General features: G+C 45.0%; 1 protein-coding gene across 2 annotated transcripts in view; it reads left to right on the top strand.

Annotated features, from left to right (window-relative positions):
- Positions 1-462: 462 nt before the first annotated feature.
- OXR1 (oxidation resistance 1) overlaps positions 463-21,394 on the top strand; it is a 114,024-nt gene continuing 93,092 nt past the window's right edge. For both annotated transcript variants that reach the window (XM_044292922.1, XM_044292921.1), the window contains exon 1: positions 463-681. In XM_044292922.1, coding sequence (XP_044148857.1) covers positions 507-681 — 175 coding nt within the window. In that variant the 5' untranslated portion in view covers positions 463-506. The remainder of the gene's footprint in view (positions 682-21,394) is intronic.

Genomic DNA, 21,394 nt, shown 5'->3' with positions numbered 1-21,394 from the left:
AAATACAACACCTCCCAACTACGCCCAGCCCTTCACCGCTAGCACACAGCACGTGAAGCTCCAATGAGTTTAGGTTTGTTGTAACGCGTCGAGCCTCGAACCCCCTTTAACGATTTGCAGTGGCATCTTCTGTAGATCAAAATGAACACAAGTGGGATCGTTCACTTTTAAAAATAGGGGGATAACTACTGAAGGTGCAACTATCAAATACGTGTCTGCCCCCTCCCCCTAAGCGTACTGTTGTGGTATCTTCTGTGTATCCAACTAAACGTAACTGGGAGTTCTTACTTTTGAAAATAGGGGTGGTGCAGGCATGACCTGGCGTAGAGTTGTGGGTTCAGGAATGAAGTATTGGGGAGACGTACACATGACAGCGGCGGGGGGTTGGCGTCGTGCTGCAGGACGTCCCCCTCCAGAGGGTGGGGCGTGGACGGGGCGGGAGCGCAAAAGTTTTGTCATAAGTTTACCTCAGAGAGTGAGGGGTGACAGAAGCAGGCCGGGGCGCCATGGACTACCTGACGGGCATCACCGGGAGGAGCGGCCGCGTCCTAAGGGGCACTGCCAACCGCCTGTGGCTGGGCATGCGGGAGGTGCACTTCCAGGACTACCTGAGAGATGGGGTCGGGCGAGGGGACACCCCGCCGTCCAGTCCGGATTCGGAGCTTAGCCCACCGCTGTCAGGTCAGGGGGGTTTCCAGGGGTAACCATGGTAACCTTACGTGTAGGAAGTGACATGCTGGGGCTTTTAGTTCTACAGCATCTTGCATGACAGCCTGCTATAGCCCCATATGTTACCTGAGTGTTACTATTGGGCAGCCTACTAGTCATGGAGGTGGCACACAAGTGGAGATACCTATCAGCAGAATTGGAGTAGTTGTCCGTGGCAGAGCAAAATTGGAGTAGTTGTCCGTGGCAAGCAATCCAGTCACTTGTGTCATTTTGGAAAATAAGAGGTGGAATCTGGTTGCTATGGGTAACGGCCCCCAGTTTCATACATCTCCACGCATACCGCCATTTAGAGTCCAAGTGCGCTGCCATGGAAGGAGGTATCTACCGGGGCGATGTGGCGGTTCTCACCTGGCGGTGGCCCCGGCCTCCTGAGACCTGCACTAGTGACCTCTGCCCGTTCATTTGCTGGATTGGAGGGGGTCCCAGAGCTCGGAATATTATAACGGCCCCCAGCGATATGCTGGGCAGGAATACGGCTGTGGTCTGCAGGCTGTAAGGGAAGGCATCCAGAGGGGAAAGACATAACCTTGGAAAAGTATGGATGGTTTGCTACATGTATCAGTGCAGCACATATCTGTCTGACTCCAGGAGCGTTTTTGGGATCCTATATTGAAACAGGACAGGTTTTCAGTCTCTGGAAATAAAGAAGGATGTTTACTTTCACTGACATCAAACAGAGATCTTGAAAGAGAACCTGACACCAAAAGGTGCAGTGCAATCTGCAGGATATAGAGATGAACGTATAGTTATGTGGGAAAGTATACAGGAAAACGTATAATTTATTTCTGACTTCAGCTGTACACAGGGAGGTGTTATCAGTGATAGCATTCTCTGTGTAAGTGTGTATACAGGGATAGCTGTCAGTCACTGAGCATTCTCTGTGCAAGTGTGTATATAGGGATAGCTGTCAGTCACTGAGCATTCTCTGTGCAAGTGTGTATATAGGGATAGCTGTCAGTCACTGAGCACTCTGTAAGGGTGTATATGGAGAGAGCTGTCAGTTGGGGAGAGCTGTTAAGTCACTGAGCACTCTCTGTAAGGCTGTATACAGGGATAGCTGTCAGTCACTGAGCACTCTCTGTGTAAGAGTGTATACAGGGATAGCTGTCAGTCACTCTGTGTAAGTGTGTATACAGGGATAGCTGTCAGTCACTGAGCACTCTCTGTGCAAGTGTGTATACGGAGAGAGCTGTCAGTCACTGAGCAATCTATGTGTAAGTGTGTATATAGGGATAGCTGTCAGTCACTGAGCACTCTGTAAGGGTGTATATGGAGAGAGCTGTCAGTTGGGGAGAGCTGTTAAGTCACTGAGCACTCTCTGTGTAAGGGTGTATACAGGGATAGCTGTCAGTCACTGAGCACTCTCTGTGTAACGGTGTATACAGGGATAGCTGTCAGTCACTCTCTGTGTAAAGGTGTATACAGGGATAGCTGTCAGTCACTGAGCACTCTCTGTGTAAGGGTGTATACAGGGATAGCTGTCAGTCACTGAGCACTCTCTGTGTAAGGGTGTATACAGGGATAGCTGTCAGTCACTGAGCACTCTCTGTGTAACGGTGTATACAGGGATAGCTGTCAGTCACTGAGCACTCTCTGTGTAACGGTGTATACAGGGATAGCTGTCAGTCACTGAGCACTCTCTGTGTAATGTCTTAGACTGCCCGATTTATTGAGAAGATTGCACTGTTCTACAAAAATTAGGTAGTTTCATGTAACAGAGAGAGGATTAGGTAATCTTGCATAATGTTGTGCCGAACACTAAAAAAACATTGAAAATGCAAAACTTGTTCTTGTGTGGAAGTCAAAATTTGAGAGCGGGTTGAAGGGCAGTGAAGGAGAAGCTTCAGTTCTGTCTGTTAGGAAATGTCAGCCGAAAATTTCCATCAGTTTGTAGATGACCTTCTAACGGCCTACAAGTAGAGGATGGGCTGCGGTCCGTCCCTCATTCCCATTCAAATGTCTTCCCTGTTAACCCCTTCTCAACTGGCGGTCGTTTAAACCTCTAGATGCTGGGGGGGGGGGGCAGGGACGGTTTTTCACCATCGCTCTACACTGGCGCTGCGCATAGCCCTCAGGAAGCAGCTATGTGACCGCCGGGAGTCTGCGGAGCGGCCTGGGTCTGACCTCTGCAGTAAGGTTGTACAAGCAAACCTTGGGGGTAACGGGGCTAAAATGTCACCCCAATTACAAGAGAAATCAGCGAAAAAAATGGGGGAAAAAATTTAAAGCTAAATGTCCCTTAGGGAGCATTCACACAAACGTGTTTTTCTTCCGCGTCCGTTCTGCAATTTTGACGGACAATGCACAGACCCATTCATTTCTATGGGTCCGTGAAAATTGCGGTATGCCTTTTATTCTCATCCGTGTGCTGTCCGTTCCGTGTGTTTTAGAACATGTCCTATACTTGGCCGCAAATCGCGGTCCGTGGCCCTATAGAAAGTCATTGGGTCCGTGAAAAACGTATAGCATACGGAAATGTATCCGTGTGTCATCCGTTTTTAACGGACCCTTGGACTGAAAACATTCTAGGAAACCCCATTTCATTACCCATCCGTTTTTATTTTTTTTGCGGACCGTGAATAACGGATGACACACGGAAGCACCACGTCCGTATTATACGGACTTGCGGAACGGAAAAGGAAAGATAACTGAAGACATACGGAACACACGGATCCGTGATTTACGGACCGCAAAACCAACATGGCCGTGTGAATGCTCCCTTAAAGGTCGTTTTTTTTGTTTTTGTTTTTTTTTTAAAATATTTTCTCTTTATTTATTTTTTTTTACACTTGTAAAAAAAAAGCTACCACACTTCCTGGTGACAATAAGGGCTCATTCAGACAGTCGTATGCTGTCCGCAAAAATGCAGATCCCCCCCCCCCCCCCTTTTTTTTTTTTTCCCGGTCAAGATGCTGACCCATTTACTTATTTTCTCCCATATATAGAAGCAACCTTTTATGGAAAGGGGAATTTTTTATTTTATTTTTTTTTATAGTTTCCATTTTATAAAAAAAAAATACATAAATAAAAAATGACAAAATAAAGCCTCACATGTCTCCGTAAAAAGGCACAAAAATTATTACATAACTGAACGGGGGGAAAAACAAAAACAAACGTATGGCTTTCAAAGACTCTGCACCGATACTCGGAGCAATGGAGCAGATGTGAGGTTCACAGGGTCGGGCGGTATGTCTGGCCCTCTGAAACGAGGGGCTGGAGGGATTGTCAACGAACTGGTGCTCCGAGGACTTCAGCCAGCCCCTCAGTGCTCCAGGATCCTAGTTCACATATTACACCAAACAGATTTTTTTTTTCCTGAATGGCACAACATAGAAGAAAAAATAAGGTATCATTGGAATCAGCAGGGTCAACCCAAGCAGGCAATATGGTTTAATAGGGTTGGTTCTGCTGTCATATGTTTAGAAAATGGATCCTGTGCATCAGTTATGCACATTTGGCATTGATTTATTATCTAAAAAAACGGATCTCAGATGGAAATTGCTCAAACATGTGCATTCCGTATTTTGCAGAACGGAACATCTGGCCCCTAATAGAACGGTACTATCCTTGTCAGTAATGCGAACAATAATAGGACATGCTCTAATATTATTTTTTTTTTGGGCGGAACGGAAATACGGACTGCAGACAGAGTAACGGACCCATTGAAGTGATTGGTTCCGCATACGGTCTGCAAAAAAAAAAAACAGACATGGAAACAAAATACGTTCGTGTGCATGAGGCCTAAGGCTTATATTACACCTGCAGATCATCTAGATCAGGGTTTCTCCGGTCCTCGGGACCCACCTACCGGTCAGGATTTGAGAAGATCCTACAGAATTAACACCTGTGGTAAGTCCTGATGCACTGACACTAATTATATCACCTGCTCAATACTAAGGAAATCCTGAAACATGACCGCCAGGTGGGTCCTGAGGACTGGAGTTGTGAAACCCTGAACTAGACAATGGTCAGGAAGGAAGCGGCTGCTCGTCAGTGGAGGAGACCATTTACATACAGCGATGCCTTCAATATGGGGCAGTAGTGACCGCCCCGCATGCAGAATCATCTGTTGCCGGCAGCAGCGGCTGTGTAGACGGCATGATCTGCTGCCGGCAGACGATGATTTTTAACCTCCTCAGGACCGCCGTACGCAGGATTGCGTCCTGCCGGCAGCCCTGCTCTTCTGGGTGGACGCATATACGCGTCCTCCCGCGAGAGCCGAGATTTCCTGTGAACGCGCGCACACAGGCGCGCGCGCTCACAGGAACGGAAGGTAAGTGAGTGGATCTCCAGCCTGCCAGCGGCGATCGCTCGCTGGCAGGCTGGAGATCTGATTTTTTTTAACCCCTAACAGGTATATTAGACGCTGTTTTGATAACAGCGTCTAATATACCTGCTACCTGGTCCTCTGGTGGTCCCTTTTGTTAGGATCGACCACCAGAGGACACAGGTAGGTCAGTAAAGTCGCACCAAACACCACACTACACCCCCCCCCCCGTCACTTATTAACCCCTTATGAACCCCTGATCACCCATGATCACCCCATATAAACTCCCTGATCACCCCCCTGTCATTGATCACCCCCCTGTAAGGCTCCATTCAGACGTCCGTATGATTTTTACGGATCCACGGATACATGGATCGGATCCGCAAAACACATGCGGACGTCTGAATGGAGCCTTACAGGGGGGTGATCAATGACAGGCGGGTGATCACCCATATACACTCCCTGATCACCCCCTGTCATTGATCACCCCCCTGTAAGGCTCCATTCAGACGTCCGCATGTGTTTTGCGGATCCGATCCATGGATCCGTAAAAATCATACGGACGTCTGAATGGAGCCTTACAGGGGGGTGATCACCCATATACACTCCCTGATCACCCCCCTGTCATTGATCACCCCCCTGTAAGGCTCCATTCAGACGTCCGCATGTGTTTTGCGGATCCGATCCATGTATCCGTGGATCCGTAAAAATCATACGGACGTCTGAATGGAGCCTTACAGGGGGGTGATCACCCATATACACTCCCTGATCACCCCCCTGTCATTGATCACCCCCCTGTAAGGCTCCATTCAGACGTCCGCATGTGTTTTGCGGATCCGATCCATGTATCCGTGGATCCGTAAAAATCATACGGACGTCTGAATGGAGCCTTACAGGGGGGGTGATCAATGACAGGGGGGTGATCACCCATATACACTCCCTGATCACCCCCCTGTAAGGCTCCATTCAGACGTCCGCATGTGTTTTGCGGATCCGATCCATGGATCCGTAAAAATCATACGGACGTCTGAATGGAGCCTTACCAGGGGGGTGATCAATGACAGGGGGGTGATCAGGGAGTCTATATGGGTGATCACCCCCCTGTCATTGATCATTGATCACCCCCCCTGTAAGGCTCCATTCAGACATTTTTTTGGCCCAAGTTAGCGGAAATATATATATATTTTTTGTTTGTTTTTTCTTACAAAGTCTCATATTCCACTAACTTGTGTCAAAAAATAAAATCTCACATGAACTCGCCATACCCCTCACGGAATCCAAATGCGTAAACATTTTTAGACCTTTATATTCCAGACTTCTTCTCACGCTTTAGGGCCCCTAAAAAGCCAGGGCAGTATAAATACCCCACATGTGACCCCATTTCGGAAAGAAGACACCCCAAGGTATTCCGTGAGGGGCATATTGAGTCCATGAAAGATTGAAATTTTTGTCCTAAGTTAGCGGAAAGTGAGACTTTGTGAGAAAAAAACAAAAAAAATCTATTTCCGCTAACTTATGCAAAAAAAAAAATATTTCTATGAACTCGCCAGGCCCCTCATTGAATACCTTGGGGTGTCTTCTTTCCAAAGTGGGGTCACATGTGGGGTATTTATACTGCCCTGGCTTTTTAGGGGCCCTAAAGCGTGAGAAGAAGTCTGGGATCCAAATGTCTAAAAATGCCCTCCTAAAAGGAATTTGGGCACCTTTGCGCATCTAGGCTGCAAAAAAGTGTCACACATCTGGTATCGCTGTACTCAGGAGAAGCTGGGCAATGTGTTTTGGGGTGTCATTTTACATATACCCATGCTGGGTGAGAAAAATATCTTGGTCAAATGCCAACTTTGTATAAAAAAATGGGAAAAGTTGTCTTTTGCCAAGATATTTTTCTCACCCAGCATGGGTATATGTAAAATGACACCCCAAAACACATTCCCCAACTTCTCCTGAGTACGGCGATACCACATGTGTGACACTTTTTTGCTGCCAAGGTGGGCAAAGGGGCACATATTCCAAAGTGCACCTTTCGGATTTCGCAGGCCATTTTTTACACATTTTGATTGCAAAGTTCTTCTCACACATATGGGCCCCTAAATTGCCAGGGCAGTATAACTACCCCACAAGTGACCCCATTTTGGAAAGAAGACACCCCAAGGTATTCCGTGAGGGGCATGGCGAGTTCCTAGAAATTTTTATTTTTTGTCGCAAGTTAGTGGAATATGAGACTTTGTAAGAAAAAAAAAAAAAATTTAATAAAATCATCATTTTCCGCTAACTTGTGACAAAAAATAAAAAGTTCTATGAACTCACTATGCCCATCAGCGAATACCTTAGGGTGTCTACTTTCCGAAATGGGGTCATTTGTGGGGGTTTTCTACTGTTTGGGCATTGTAGAACCTCAGGAAACATGACAGGTGCTCAGAAAGTCAGAGCTGCTTCAAAAAGCGGAAATTCACATTTTTGTACCATAGTTTGTAAATGCTATAACATTTACCCAAACCATTTTTTTTTGCCCAAACATTTTTTTTTTATCAAAGACATGTAGAACAATAAATTTAGCGAAAAATTTATATATGGATGTCGTTTTTTTTGCAAAATTTTACAGCTGAAAGTGAAAAATGTCATTTTTTTGCAAAAAAATCGTTAAATTTCGATTAATAACAAAAAAAGTAAAAATGTCAGCAGCAATGAAATACCACCAAATGAAAGCTCTATTAGTGAGAAGAAAAGGAGGTAAAATTCATTTGGGTGGTAAGTTGCATGACCGAGCGATAAACGGTGAAAGTAGTGTAGTGCCGAAGTGTGAAAAGTGGCCTGGTCATGAAGGGGGTTTTAGCTAGCGGGGCTGAAGTGGTTAAACCTGCTGAAAGATTCCAGTTACTCAATGAACAATCGTTCATCAGGTAATCTGCGGCAGTATTACACTGCCAGATCATCGCTAATGAGCGGCGTTCATACGAGCGCTGATCTTAAGGATTGTCTAATATAAGCTTAAAACAGTAACCAGTGATTTACTGCTTGGCAGTCTGCCTCGTTCACACGGTGCGATATCTGGGACATACGCTTTCATCAGACGTAGAGACTGCAGGTTGTGACGTACCGCCAGGTAGTAAAACGACTTGTTTTCTTACTGTAGAGAAAATCAAAACCTGCTGATAGGACGGGCCATAAATTCTGTGATGTCTGGACGGGGAGTCGGTGTATGTGGATAAACACTGCCGCTGTTCCCGACCTCTGTGAATCATCTACTACTCGGGTTCAGCCCGTCGGATCTGTCCTTGTAGCGCTGCCAGTGACTACACGTAGGACACCATCACAGGCGTGACATGACTATGCTGCGGCTGAGCACTGCGCAGTCCATGCTCCAATTTACTAATTACTTATTTAGTTGTTCTGCATTGTTAATAGCCTAGTGACAGCAAAACTCAGTGTTTTCTAAGTTTAGGGATCACAGTGATTTTGGTCTGATGACTACGGCACCTGGCAGATTCTAGTTGGGCCTCGTTCACACGATCATGTCCGTTTTGCAGATCAGCAGTTTGCGATCGTGTGCATGAGCCTTAATTCGGTGAATTCCAAGACTCTCAGGGTTAGGCCCCTTGCACACGACCGTGTCCTGCCCGTGGCCGTATCGCGTCTCGCATATGGCGGGTCCACAATGCACTGGCTGTGTGCATTCCGCATCACGGATGCGGAGCCGTTGACTTGAATGGGTCCGGAGATGCGGAACGGAACCCTGGGGAAGCACTACGGTGGGGTTCCGTTTCGTGCTTTCGTTGGGCAAAAAGATAGAACTTGTTCTATCTTTTTGCAGAACGGACGGATCGTGGACCCCATGTGAACAGGGTCGTGATCCACATGCGGGTGGCCCACGCATGTGGCCTTACACAGCCTTATAAATCAGTATAAGGCTCCATTATCATATTATTTTTTTTGTCTGCATCCAATCCACTTTTTTTTTTTTTTGTGTGGATTAGATGCGGATACATTCATTTAAATGGTTTCACAACAAATGTGGACAGCATATCTAGTGCTGTCCGCATCTGTATTTCTGATCTGCGGCCTCTGTAATAAATAAAGCATGTTCTTCTCTTGTCCGCAAAATGCGGTCCGTGGTCCTATTGCATTCAGTGGATCTGATAAAAATAAAAAATACAATGATGCCACATAGATGTTATCCGTGTTTCATCAGTTTTTGTGGATCTGTTTTGAAACGACACAAAATGCCAATGACCATTTCCTGCATCTGTGGGGGGTTTTTTCTGCAAAAACGGAAGTCACATGGAAGTAAAACGGACGGCTTTTGTGGCACTACAGGTGCACAAGTGATAGAAAAATGGAATCGTAGATCCGCCAAATGCGGACAACAAAACACAGGTGGTCGTGTGCATTAAGCCTTATGCTGTGCGATCCTGCAAGATGAACGAGGCCAGAACATGACCGCACGCGCGCGCACACGCTGCAAGTTCCTAGCATTCAACTCGCTGGTGTGTCTGGCATAGCGCTGGGATTTGGCTGGACAAAAAAACGGTACAAGCAGTTTGTGGGCTGCAAAGTACTTGTGTTGTGTGCCTGAGGCTAAAGGCTCAGGGACACGGCCGTATTTTCAGTCCACGTCCAATCCGCATTTTTTGTGTGGTTCTGATGCAGTGGAGCTGTAAAAGCTACGGACAGCACACATCTATTTATACAGAGGTGTTGCTTGTCATTGTAATCCTGCTTGTGGTTATGATGATGATGGCTGCTAAAAAGTTACCTGTGCAGGACAGGAAATGACCTATTGCTCCTAGTGGCCAGTTAAAAATTTGCAGGATTATATACATTATTTTTTTTAACATAGTGATGTGGGGGAAAAAAAATCTTATAAAAATATTCTTTATATAGCGCCAACATATTCCGCAGCGCTTTACAATAAGGGGGGGTCAAATACCAACAGAGTCATAAATAACAGCAGCAAACAGGTCAATGAGGCGCGTGCTCGCAAGAGCTTACAATCTATGAGGAGATGGAGGTGACACGATCGGTAAAAAGTGCTTGTTTGGTACAATGGTCCGGCCTTCTCAACACAATGGGGGAGAAGGTACATAGAAGGCTGCATGAGCCGTCACCAACCAATATCGGTAGTGATAATATAACATAATTCAGATAGTAGGTCATTTTCTGATTGCACGTTCCCTACATGCTGCCTCTCCAATGAGCCCAGTACAACAAAGTGCAATGTTACATACAGACGTGGACAAAATTGTTGGTACCCTTTGGTCAATGAAAGAAAAAGTCACAATGGTCACAGAAATAACTTTAATCTGACAAAAGTAATAATAAATTAAAATTCTATAAATGTTAACCAATGAAAGTCAGACATTGTTTTTCAACCATGCTTCAACAGAATTATGTAAAAAAATAAACTCATGAAACAGGCATGGACAAAAATGATGGTACCCCTAACTTAATATTTTGTTGCGCAACCTTTTGAGGCAATCACTGCAATCAAACGCTTCCTGTAACTGTCAATGAGACATCTGCACCTCTCAGCAGGTATTTTGGCCCACTCCTCATGAGCAAACTGCTCCAGTTGTGTCCGGTTTGAAGGGTGCCTTTTCCAGACTGCATGTTTCAGCTCCTTCCAAAGATGCTCAATAGGATTGAGGTCAGGGCTCATAGAAGGCCACTTTAGAATAGTCCAATTTTTTCCTCTTAGCCATTCTTGGGTGTTTTTAGCGGTGTGTTTTGGGTCATTGTCCTGTTGCAAGACCCATGACCTGCGACTGAGACCAAGCTTTCTGACACTGGCTAGTACATTTCTCTCTAGAATTCCTTGATAGTCTTGAGATTTCATTGTACCCTGCACAGATTCAAGACACCCTGTGCCAGACGCAGCAAAGCAGCCCCAGAACATAACAGAGCCTCCTCCATGTTTCACAGTAGGGACAGTGTTCTTTTCTTGATATGCTTCATTTTTTCGTCTGTGAACATACAGCTGATGTGCCTTGGCAAAAACTTCGATTTTTGTCTCATCTGTCCACAGGACATTCTCCCAGAAGCTTTGTGGCTTGTCAACATGTAGTTTGGCATATTCCAGTCTTGCTTTTTTATGATTCGTTTTCAACAATGGTGTCCTCCTTGGTCGTCTCCCATGTAGTCCACTTTGGCTCAAACAACGACGGATGGTGCGATCTGACACTGATGTTCCTTGAGCATGAAGTTCACCTTGAATCTCTTTAGAAGTCTTTCTAGGCTCTTTTGTTACCATTCGGATTATCCGTCTCTTAGATTTGTCATCAATTTTCCTCCTGCGGCCACGTCCAGGGAGGTTGGCTACAGTCCCATGGATCTTAAACTTATGAATAATATGTGCAACTGTACTCACAGGAACATCTAGTTGCTTGGAGATGGTCTTATAGCCTTTACCTTTAACATGCTTGTCTATAATTTTCTTTCTGATCTCTTGAGACAGCTCTTTCCTTTGCTTCCTCTGGTCCATGTCGAGTGTGGTACACACCATATCACCAAACAACACAGTGATTACCTGGAGCCATATATATAGGCCCAATGGCTGATTACAAGGTTGTAGACACCTGTGATGCTAATTAGTGGACACACCTTGAATTAACATGTCCCTTTGGTCACATTATGTTCTGTGTTTTCTAGGGGTACCATCATTTTTGTCCATGCCTGTTTCATGAGTTTATTTTTTTACATAATTCTGTTGAAGCATGGTTGAAAAACAATGTCTGACTTTCATTGGTTAACATTTATAGAATTTTAATTTATTATTACTTTTGTCAGATTAAAGTTATTTCTGTGACCATTGTGACTTTTTCTTTCATTGACCAAAGGGTACCAACAATTTTGTCCACGTCTGTACACTGCCTGGATTTAACTAAGCAAATAGTTCTGAGCCTCCTGTTGGATAATTACTGCATGGGCGATTATCTTTCAGCTGGAAACAAGTTATTTAACCCCAACTGGTGCAATGAGCTGCTTCTCATTTCTTAAACAACCATGTCTAAAGACACATCTCGTGGTCGTGGAAAAGATGTTAGTCTGTTTGAGAAGGGTCAAATCATGCATCAAGCAGAGAAAACATCCAAGGAGATTGCAGAAACTACTAAAATTGGGTTAAGAACTGTCCAGCGCATTATTAAAAACTGGAAGGATAGTGGGGACCCATTGTATTCGAGGAAGAAATGTGGCGGGGAAAAAATCACAGAAAAATCACTTAAACGTTTGGTGAAATTAAATCGAAGTAAAACAACAGTAGAACTCAGGGCTATGTTTAATAGTGAAAGTAAGAGCATTTCCACACGGACAATGCGAAGGGAACTCAAGGGATTGGGACTGAACAGCTAGAAAACCACTAATCAGTGAGGCAAACCAGAAAAAAAGGCTTCAATTTGGTAGGGAGCATAAAGATTGGACTCTGGAGCAATGGAAGAAGGTCTGAGTCCAGAGTGATGGGCGCATCAGGGTAAGAAGAGAGGCAGATGAAGTGATGCACCCTCATGCCTAGTGCCTACTGTACAAGCCTGTGGGGCAGTGCTATGATCTGGGGTTGCTGCAGTTGGTCAGGTCTAGGTTCAGTATGTGCTCCAAGAATGAGGGCAGCGACTACCTGAACATACTGAATGACCAGGTTATTCCATCAATAGATTTGTTCTTTCCTGATGGCACGGGCATATTCCAAGATGACAATGCCAGGATTCATCGGGCTCAAATTGTGAATGAGTGGTTCAGGGAGCATGAGACACATTTTCACACATGGATTGGCCACCACAGAGTCCAGACCTTAAAGGGAATCTGTCACCTGGTTTGACCATATTAAGCTCTCGCCATTGCCATGTTTAATAAAATGCCTTCTCTCCTGCAGTGGTTTTCTTTCTTTTATTCATGCTTTCATTTTGCTAAAAAAGCGATCTTTGTATTATGCAAATGAACCCTGAAGGTGCCCAGAGGGGCGTTATTCTTCACCATCTGAGCCCAGTAACGCCCCCCTGCAGTGCCTAGACCACGTTAGTTTATAGCCCAAGCACGCCTCCTCGTTATGTAGTATCATCCCACACCCTAGTTTAACGGCGGCGCCGCCTTTGCTACGTCAGCTAATTCATTCAAGCCACGCACCTGGAATCTTCAATTCGTCCAGCTGAAATCTCGCGCATGCGCAGTACAGGATACTGCCTGCGCGATCCAACCGCTCCTGAGAGCAACAGCCTCAAAAGTGTCACTGGGCATGTGCCGAGCCCAGTGATGTCTTCTTATCGCTGATGCCCTCAGGAGCAGTTGGATCGCGTAGGCGGTAGGCGGTACTGCGCCTGTGCGAGATTTCAGCCGGACGAATTGAAGATTCCAGGTGCGTGGCTTAAATGAATTAGCTGACGTAGCAGAGGCGGCGGCGCCGTTAAACTAGGGTGTGGGATGATGCCACATAACGAGGAGGCGTACTTGGGGTCTAAATAAAGGTGGTCTAGGCACTGCAGGGGGGAGTTACTGGGCTCAGAGGGTGAAGAATAACGCCCCTCTGGGCACCTTCAGGGTTAATTGTCATTATACAAAGATCGCTTTTATAGCAAAATGAAAGCATGAATATAAGAAAAGGTATTTTATTAAACATGGCAATGGTGAGAGCTTAATATGGTCAAAACAGGTGACAGATTCCCTTTAACCCCATGAAGAATCTTTGGGATGTGCTGGAGAAGGCTTGGCGCAGCGGTCAGACTCCACCATCATCAATGCAAGATCTTGGTGAAAAATTATTGCAGAACTGGATGGAAATAAATCTTGTGACATTGCAGAAGCTTATGGAAACAATGCCACAGGGAATGCGTGCCGGAATCAAAGCTTAAGGCTTTTTTTTTTTTTTTGGGAAGGGCAGCGTACTAACAGCATGTTACTGGGCAGACTCTGTATAGTAGGAATATACTCGCCTTATTTCATTAAATCTCTGCTCGTTCTGGGCTTTGTAGTCCAGGAGGCGGTCCTATCAGTGACTGACATCCTTCCCTCTATGACTGTTTATACACAGCTGTCAATCACTAATAGGACCGCCTCCTGGACTACAAAGCCCAGAATGAGCAGGAATTTAATTGTATAAATCAGTGATGGGCAAACTGCGGCTCTCCAGCTGTTGCAGAACTACAACTCCCAGCATGCAAAGACTGCCTACAGCAGGGCATTGTGGGAGTTGTAGTTTTGCAACAGCTGGAGAGCCGCAGTTTGCCTATCACTGGTATAAATGACAGGTTTTACTGAATCATTTCCCATAAAACTATACATCAATCTGCTCAGCTCCTCCTGCTCTATAACATGCTGCCCGGACACCATGTTCAACATGACAGGTGCCCTTTAAATCGTGTGACCGCCACATCCGTCGGAAAGTGTAGCACGACAGGAGCGGGGGCCATTTCACTGCGTATCTCTTATGTTCTCTCATCTCCCGTGTGCTGTAATAGAATATGACAACTCAAGGATATTCAGGCGTTCTGTTCAGGGATATGTTGTTCCCCCCCTAGGATTAAAACAATTCTGCTGTACTCTATGGAAAATAGAAACTGAAGAAAATGAAAGCCATAAAAAAAATGCTGTTCTTTATTTTTTTTACTGTATTGAATAATGTAATTCATTCGTGACACTCTTCTATTAAACATTTGGCTATGACACTGTATTGGATATTTTTTATTTTTCCCTTTTCCAGAGTCCTGCTGCTCGAGGCTATCCTACCTTGCTGACCCGAGCCAGTATGCCCAGTGGTATTGCTTGCTCCTGGAGTCACTTTGATTATCTGCTAATGGGAACAATCACGTGTACTGTCTTCATTGGCCTCTTAATCTGTTTGAAGGACTACATGTTAGGCCCCTTTCACACGGGCGTCGCGGGTGAGGGCCGGATGCGATGCAGGTGCGTTTAGGGAAAATTGTGCGAATAGGCACGCAATTTCAGTCAGTTTTGACTGCAATTGCGTTCCATTGTTTATTATTATTATTATTATTATTTAAAATATATATATTTTTATTTTTTTCGTGCGAGTGCAATGCGTTTTGCACGCGCATGAGAAAAAACTGAATGTGGTACCCGAACCCGGACTTCTTCACTGACGTTCAGGCTTAGGATTGGTGTTCTGTAGATTTTATTTTTTTCCATTAGAACATGGTTATAAGGGAAAATAATAGGATTCTTTAATACAGAATGCTAAGTATAATGTCTTCTTTCTTCTTCTTGAAGGACCTGCAAAAGGACCTTCGCTGACGTCATGGCGCTCATCATGTGGTGAGCGCGATGAGGTCATTGCAGGTCCTGCTGAATGAAAGTAAATGGGGTCCCGGGTCATACTTCCCTCGTCTCCTTAGCAACCATGTATGAAAATCGCACCGCTTTCACACTTGCCTGTGGATGCGATTTTTCACGCAGCCCCATTCATTTCTATGGGGCCTGCATTGCGTGAAAAAATGCAGAACGTGCTGTGATTTTCCACGCAACACACAAGTGATGCGTGAAAAACATCGCTCGTGTACACAGCCCCATTGAAATCAATTGGTCACCTCACGCATTGCTCCCGCGCTGAATATTCGCCCGTGTGGAAGGGGCCTTACTAGAAAAGGGTTTTCTAGGATTCGTATACTGAACGGTGGGGTCTGACACCCGGGACCCCACTGATCAGCCGTTTTGAGAAGGCAGCGGTGCTCCTGTGAGCGTCGCAGCCTTCTCCCCGTTTACCAAGCACAGCGCCGTACATTGTATAGTGGCTGTGCTTGGTATCGCGCTTAGCCCCCTTCACTTGAATAGGGCTGAGCTTCTCCTAGGCAACATGAACATGGCGTCACTGGCCTAGGAAAAGCAGTGAGAAGGCCGCGGTGCTCGCAGGAGTGCCACTGCCTTCTCAAACAGCTAATCGGGGTGGTCCTGGGTGTCGGACCCCCACCAATAAGTATGAAAATCTTGCAAAACCGCTTGAAACCTATTGTAGTACATCTCCCTCTTGGTTTTCTCATGGACGCGTCATGGTTTTACGGTATACGTGTACACCTTCAGTGTCATTCTTAGGACTGACGTGCACTATTTCTCAGTGCCTATCCACTATTTATAATATTCACTGACTTATTATTTAGCGCCTTGTTAATTAATTGTATCCCGTTATTTCCTGTTGAGATCTATATTTTCTGGTCCAAATTTAGTTGTTCTTTCTGGAGTGAGTAGGTGGCTCGGCTGTGGCGTGTGTAGTGAGCAGATGGCTGTAGGTTTCGAAGGGGAAAGGGATCCAGTCTGTTTTTCCTGTGTGCTCCGCAGCTCGGTGACACCGTTGTCTAGCCTAACGTTCCCGTGTGGTATATGTCTTCAGAATCCATACAGAGTCGTGGGGACTGTGGCTTAGGATGATATATGAAGAACTTGGATGAATTCTTTTTTCACTACTACATCTTTACCTTGGCTGCTGTAGGTTTCTGGCTTCACTTATGCCAGGAATCTGGCACAAATGAAGATAAATTTTGTCGCTGCGGATGACCCCGTCCCCTTCCCTGCCCTTGTCGTACTCCCTTTTTAGAAAATTTAGTGAGGACCGCGAAAAACGGGAGATGCGACAATTAAAAAAAACAAACAAAAAAACACCCTGAAGACCTGAAGGACCCCAAAATGGTGAATAGGATCTGTCGGGTGCTGGCAGGATCCATGTGTTTGCAAATACACTTGTGTGCGTTCTTATAGTTTAATGCTATGAGCCCCTTTTGCATTGATTTTTGCTTCCTAAATGCAAAATCGCGCAACTTTTTTGACTTTGTTTATTTATATAAATAGTCTTTATTAAAAAATGTCCTCCCATTATGTCCCCTCCAAAAGCACTGACAGATGTACAAATGGGGGAGATTTATCAAACTGTTGTAATGAAAAACTGCCTTTTATAGAGGCCAATCAGATTTCGCCTTTCATTTTTCACAGCTTCTTTTGGAAAATGAAAGGTGGAATTGAATTGGTTGCTATGGGCAACTAAGCGAGTTCTATTTTACACCAGTTTGATAAATCTCCCCCATTTTGAAGTAAATTAATGTTTACTGCAAAACATATTTCCATTTACACAACTATCAGTTTTTGCAGTCTGCAAACTGCGTATCCGCAAAACACAGATACCGGCATTTTGCGGATCTGCATGTATTCCCCTTTGTTAGAAATGCCTATTCTTGTGCAAAACGGACAAGAATATTACACGTTCTACTTTTTTTGCAGGGCCGTGGTACGGACATATGGATGCGGACAGCACAGCGTGTGCTCTCTGTATTTTTTGCGGCCCTGTTAGAATGAATGGGTCTGCATTCGATCCCCCGCAAATTGCGGATCTGCAAAACACGGATACCCGCTGTGTCCGTTACACATTTTGCGGACCGCACATGGCCGGCGCTATATAGAGAATGCCCATTCTTGTCCGCAAGTGCAGACAAGAATAGGACATGTTCTTTCCGCAGCCCTGCAAAAAATATGGAGCAACGGTGTGCTGTCCGCATCTTTTGCGGCCCCATTGAAATGAATGGGTCCGCAACCGTTCTGCAAAATTGCGGAATGGATGCGGATCCATTTATAGGGTCACCCTAAAACTATGGTTGTGTGCATGAGGCCATAAGCAAGTTTTTTTTAAAACTTGATTTGACCGAATCGGCCTTCTGATTTTGTTTTAGGCCCAAATAAATTTGACCCGAATCGAGAGTGCCTCAGTTTCTTGGTAAGGTTTCTCTCCTCTCTCTCTCCCCCTTTTTACTAAACAAGAAGCGCTCTGTACCACACTGATGCCTCGCCAGCGCTGACATATACGTGGCGATCAGTCAGAATGTATTTTATTTTAGTGTATCTACACCAGGCAACTGGCATAACTACATTGATAATTCCCCTCCATACAGTTTTTAATCCCATTTCCCTTCACACTGTAAATGATAAATCAGTCAGTCTACAGCCACCACTAGGGGGAGCTCATTGCATAGGAATTTGTATAGCTACAATTGAACTTATTGGAAGCTATAAAAATCTATGCTGTGCTCCCCCTAGTGGACACTGTAGAAAAAGCAGCCAAGCTTTACCCAGGGAAGCAGGCAAAAGATTTCAGTGCCAGCCATCCACCATGGCCCGGTAGCAGTGGAGTGGTCCTCCTTCATGGTGAGTACATGGCTCTGCTTCTGAGAGCTCTCTGCTAGCCTTCTCCTTTCTCTCAGTCTTGGAGATAGCAGCTCAGATTTGGGTTAGTACATGTCAAAGAAGGTCAACTCGCACAACAGGGTGCAGGTCCTGATATGCCTAAGCTGTACCCTATGTTTTAATGACCTACAGCCCATCCCAAGCGTTTCTTGGCTGCTATGAATAATTACACCCACTTACATAATATATACATAATCATTAGCTCACATATCCCGTGTGAGAGTAATTTGGGCAAGCAGAATGGTAGCTCCGACGGTTCACCTGCTGGTTGCCAAATTGAGATGCTACGTTATACCAGAGGGTAAATGACACAAGAGACAGACATGGAGTCCTCCTGCCTTATTATACCTCTAGTTATAGAACAAGTCCAACTAGTACAAACCATAGTTGTAGTGTATGAATGCATCATGGTATCTGTCACATTGGCATTTGCCTATCCTGTGAGCGTATCTGAATCTTGAGGATCAGGGTCTCCTCCACAGCATGGGATGGGGCGATCGCGATGCCATTGCTCCTCACCATCCTGTCTAGTGGTTTGCCGGCAGCAGATTGTTATTAGACACCATGATCTGCTGCCAGCAAACAATGACTTCTAAGCGTTCTTAAAAATCACAATTGCCCGATGCACGAACATTTGTTCGTTCGTCGAGTAATTGGCGTCAGTATTAGGCTCCATTTACACGTCCGCACCCGTTCCGCAACTGTGCGGACCCATTCATTCTCTATGGGGACTGAATGGATGCGGAGAGCACACTATGTGCCATCGACATGCAGTTTCGGCGGAAGTTTTCCAGCACAGCGGATTACATTTTTCGGCAGAAAAGAGTTTGCCATTGCAGATGACTTTAGTCTTATGTGTAGATTAGTTACTCTGGCATGCAAGCACTGGATCATGACGTCAGAAGCCTGGGAACTCCAGGTAAGGCCTCATTCACTTCTCCGTTAAGGAGATACGGAAATGCCGGCTGTCGGCCAGACAAAAACGTTGCATTTATTTCCAACTGAAACCCGGCATTTATGTCAGAAGACGGCCGGATCACTGCCGGACCTCATTACAGCCGATGGGGATCTGTAGGGGAATTAGAGAGTCCGGCAGGACCGGATCCTTATTGGAGGTGTGAACGAAGCCTTGAGGAAGCGTATTTCGTACACAAAGAAGTCAAATATGCAATCATCACAAAGTAGCATAACAATCATATCAAATAGAACTACAGGAAATAACCTGCCCAAAAGGTTCCCCACATTGTGTTCAAGATATTATTTGTTCAGCGTTGTGTCTGCGAGGGCAAAGGGAATCTGTTAGTTCTTTATAAGTTTACATTATTTCATATTCTCTACTTAACCCTTTAGTTTCTAATGTATGGATCCAGGAGACTTCCCTGTCTGCTAGTAATATTTTTTATATCTCCTCTTCTTGGTTGAGGTACTTGTTCGATAATTTGGAACTTTAATTATGAGATTGCATTCTTTACTTTATGGACTGGCAGAGTATTGGCAGCAATACATTTTTAGTCCTAATGGTGGATTAGTGTTTACGATGCTCTTCAAATGGCGGCACGATTCGCCTATATATACCAAACCGAAAGGGCACGCTATCAAATAAGTTACATTTGCCAGGTGAAATATCTTCTGACCTTAAAAGCCTTTCCTGTATTTGCTGGTAGAATGAATGCCCCCGTGCCTTCTAGTGGCTAATGCTGCTTGGTTTTCCCTTTATACTACCCAAATCTGCGCTTACTATGCGATCCCTCAGTCGAGAAACGCAGCTGTTCTCATACATGAGAGCTTGTGAAGACAGCAGTATCCTGGACACACCGATTGACATCCAGCATGTATTCCTGAGAGGGTCATGTCCACCTGATAAATGTCTGGAACTAGGAGCAGGTTATAATCTGAATATCAGGGGATCTGTAAAAGAACAGAGACTACATGCTGAAACTTTGTAATCAGTAATGTTTGTAGGCACCCAGCGGCCTTGTCCCTGAGATCAGATGTTCTTTAGGGGTCCTGCACACGACCATGGTTTGGGTCCGCAGCAGAGATGCTTTCTATGCGGGTCGGACGCTGACCCATTCACTTCAATTGGACTGATGTCTCCTCTGTAATGGAAGCCATTTCTTTAGAGCTCCATCCCATGATAACTTTTTGCCATAAAATTCCAGCTGAAATGGCCATTGCCCTGATCGTGAATTTGTAAAGCCAAGAGGAACACGATCGCCCTCCTATATAACACGCACCATACCGCAGTCATAAAGTAAAACCTAATAATACTTTATTGAAAAATATTTTTAAAATGTCATATACGTGATATCAGAAAGCAAGGCGCCAATTGCATACAAAGAAGGAACCGCACACAGTGGTAATATGTATTAAAAAAAGCCAAATTCATACATGTAAAATAGATATTAATCCTATAAAGAGGGCTAGGTTATAATATTCATTAGGCTAAATTCACACGACCGTATGTGTCCGCAAAACGCGAATCCAATGCCTATCCTTGTCTTCAAAACTGACAAGAATAGGACATGTTCTATCTTTTTTTTTTTTTTTTTTTTTTTTTTTTTTTTTTTGCGGGGCCACGGAACGGACATATTGAAATGAATGGGTCCACATCCTATCCCTCCCCCTTCCCACAAAAAATAAAATGGAACAGAAACAAAATACGTTCATGTGCATGAGGCCTAAAGTGCAAGGCATAAATGTCCCAAAGAGATTACGGACTCGTGCACTAATATATTTTGATTCCCTGTCCGTTTTTTTGTGGACTGTATACAGAACCATTCATTTCAATGGGTCTGCAAAAAAGCAGAAGTTGCTCAGCTTCTGTATGTCAGTTCCGCAAAAAAAAAGAACATGTCCTATTATTGTCTGCATTGCGGTCAAGGAGAGTACTCTTCTATTAGTGGCCAGCCGTTCGGTTCCGCAAAATGCGGGATGCACACAGATGTCATCTGTAGCAAAATACATACGCTCGTGTGCATGAGCCCTAAAACGTTAAGGCAAAAGTAGGCAGAATAAAACAAGAAAAATACCGACCGCTCAGCAGCTCTACCTCGTGGTACGTAAATCTCTAACGGCCCCCCTCCACACGCTCCTACCTCGTGTCATGTACAGCATACGGCCTGATTTCAGACAGCCGTTCCACTCTCTGAACACTGACGGACAGCGCTTCACTAACCAGTTATGTCCGCTACACAATAGATGGAGCTGATCGGCGAAGGCGCGGTGTGTCGG

Source organism: Bufo gargarizans, chromosome 5 (assembly GCF_014858855.1).
Source record: "Bufo gargarizans isolate SCDJY-AF-19 chromosome 5, ASM1485885v1, whole genome shotgun sequence".
Lineage (NCBI taxonomy): Eukaryota > Metazoa > Chordata > Amphibia > Anura > Bufonidae > Bufo > Bufo gargarizans.
This window is presented reverse-complemented; position numbering and strand designations above follow the sequence as displayed.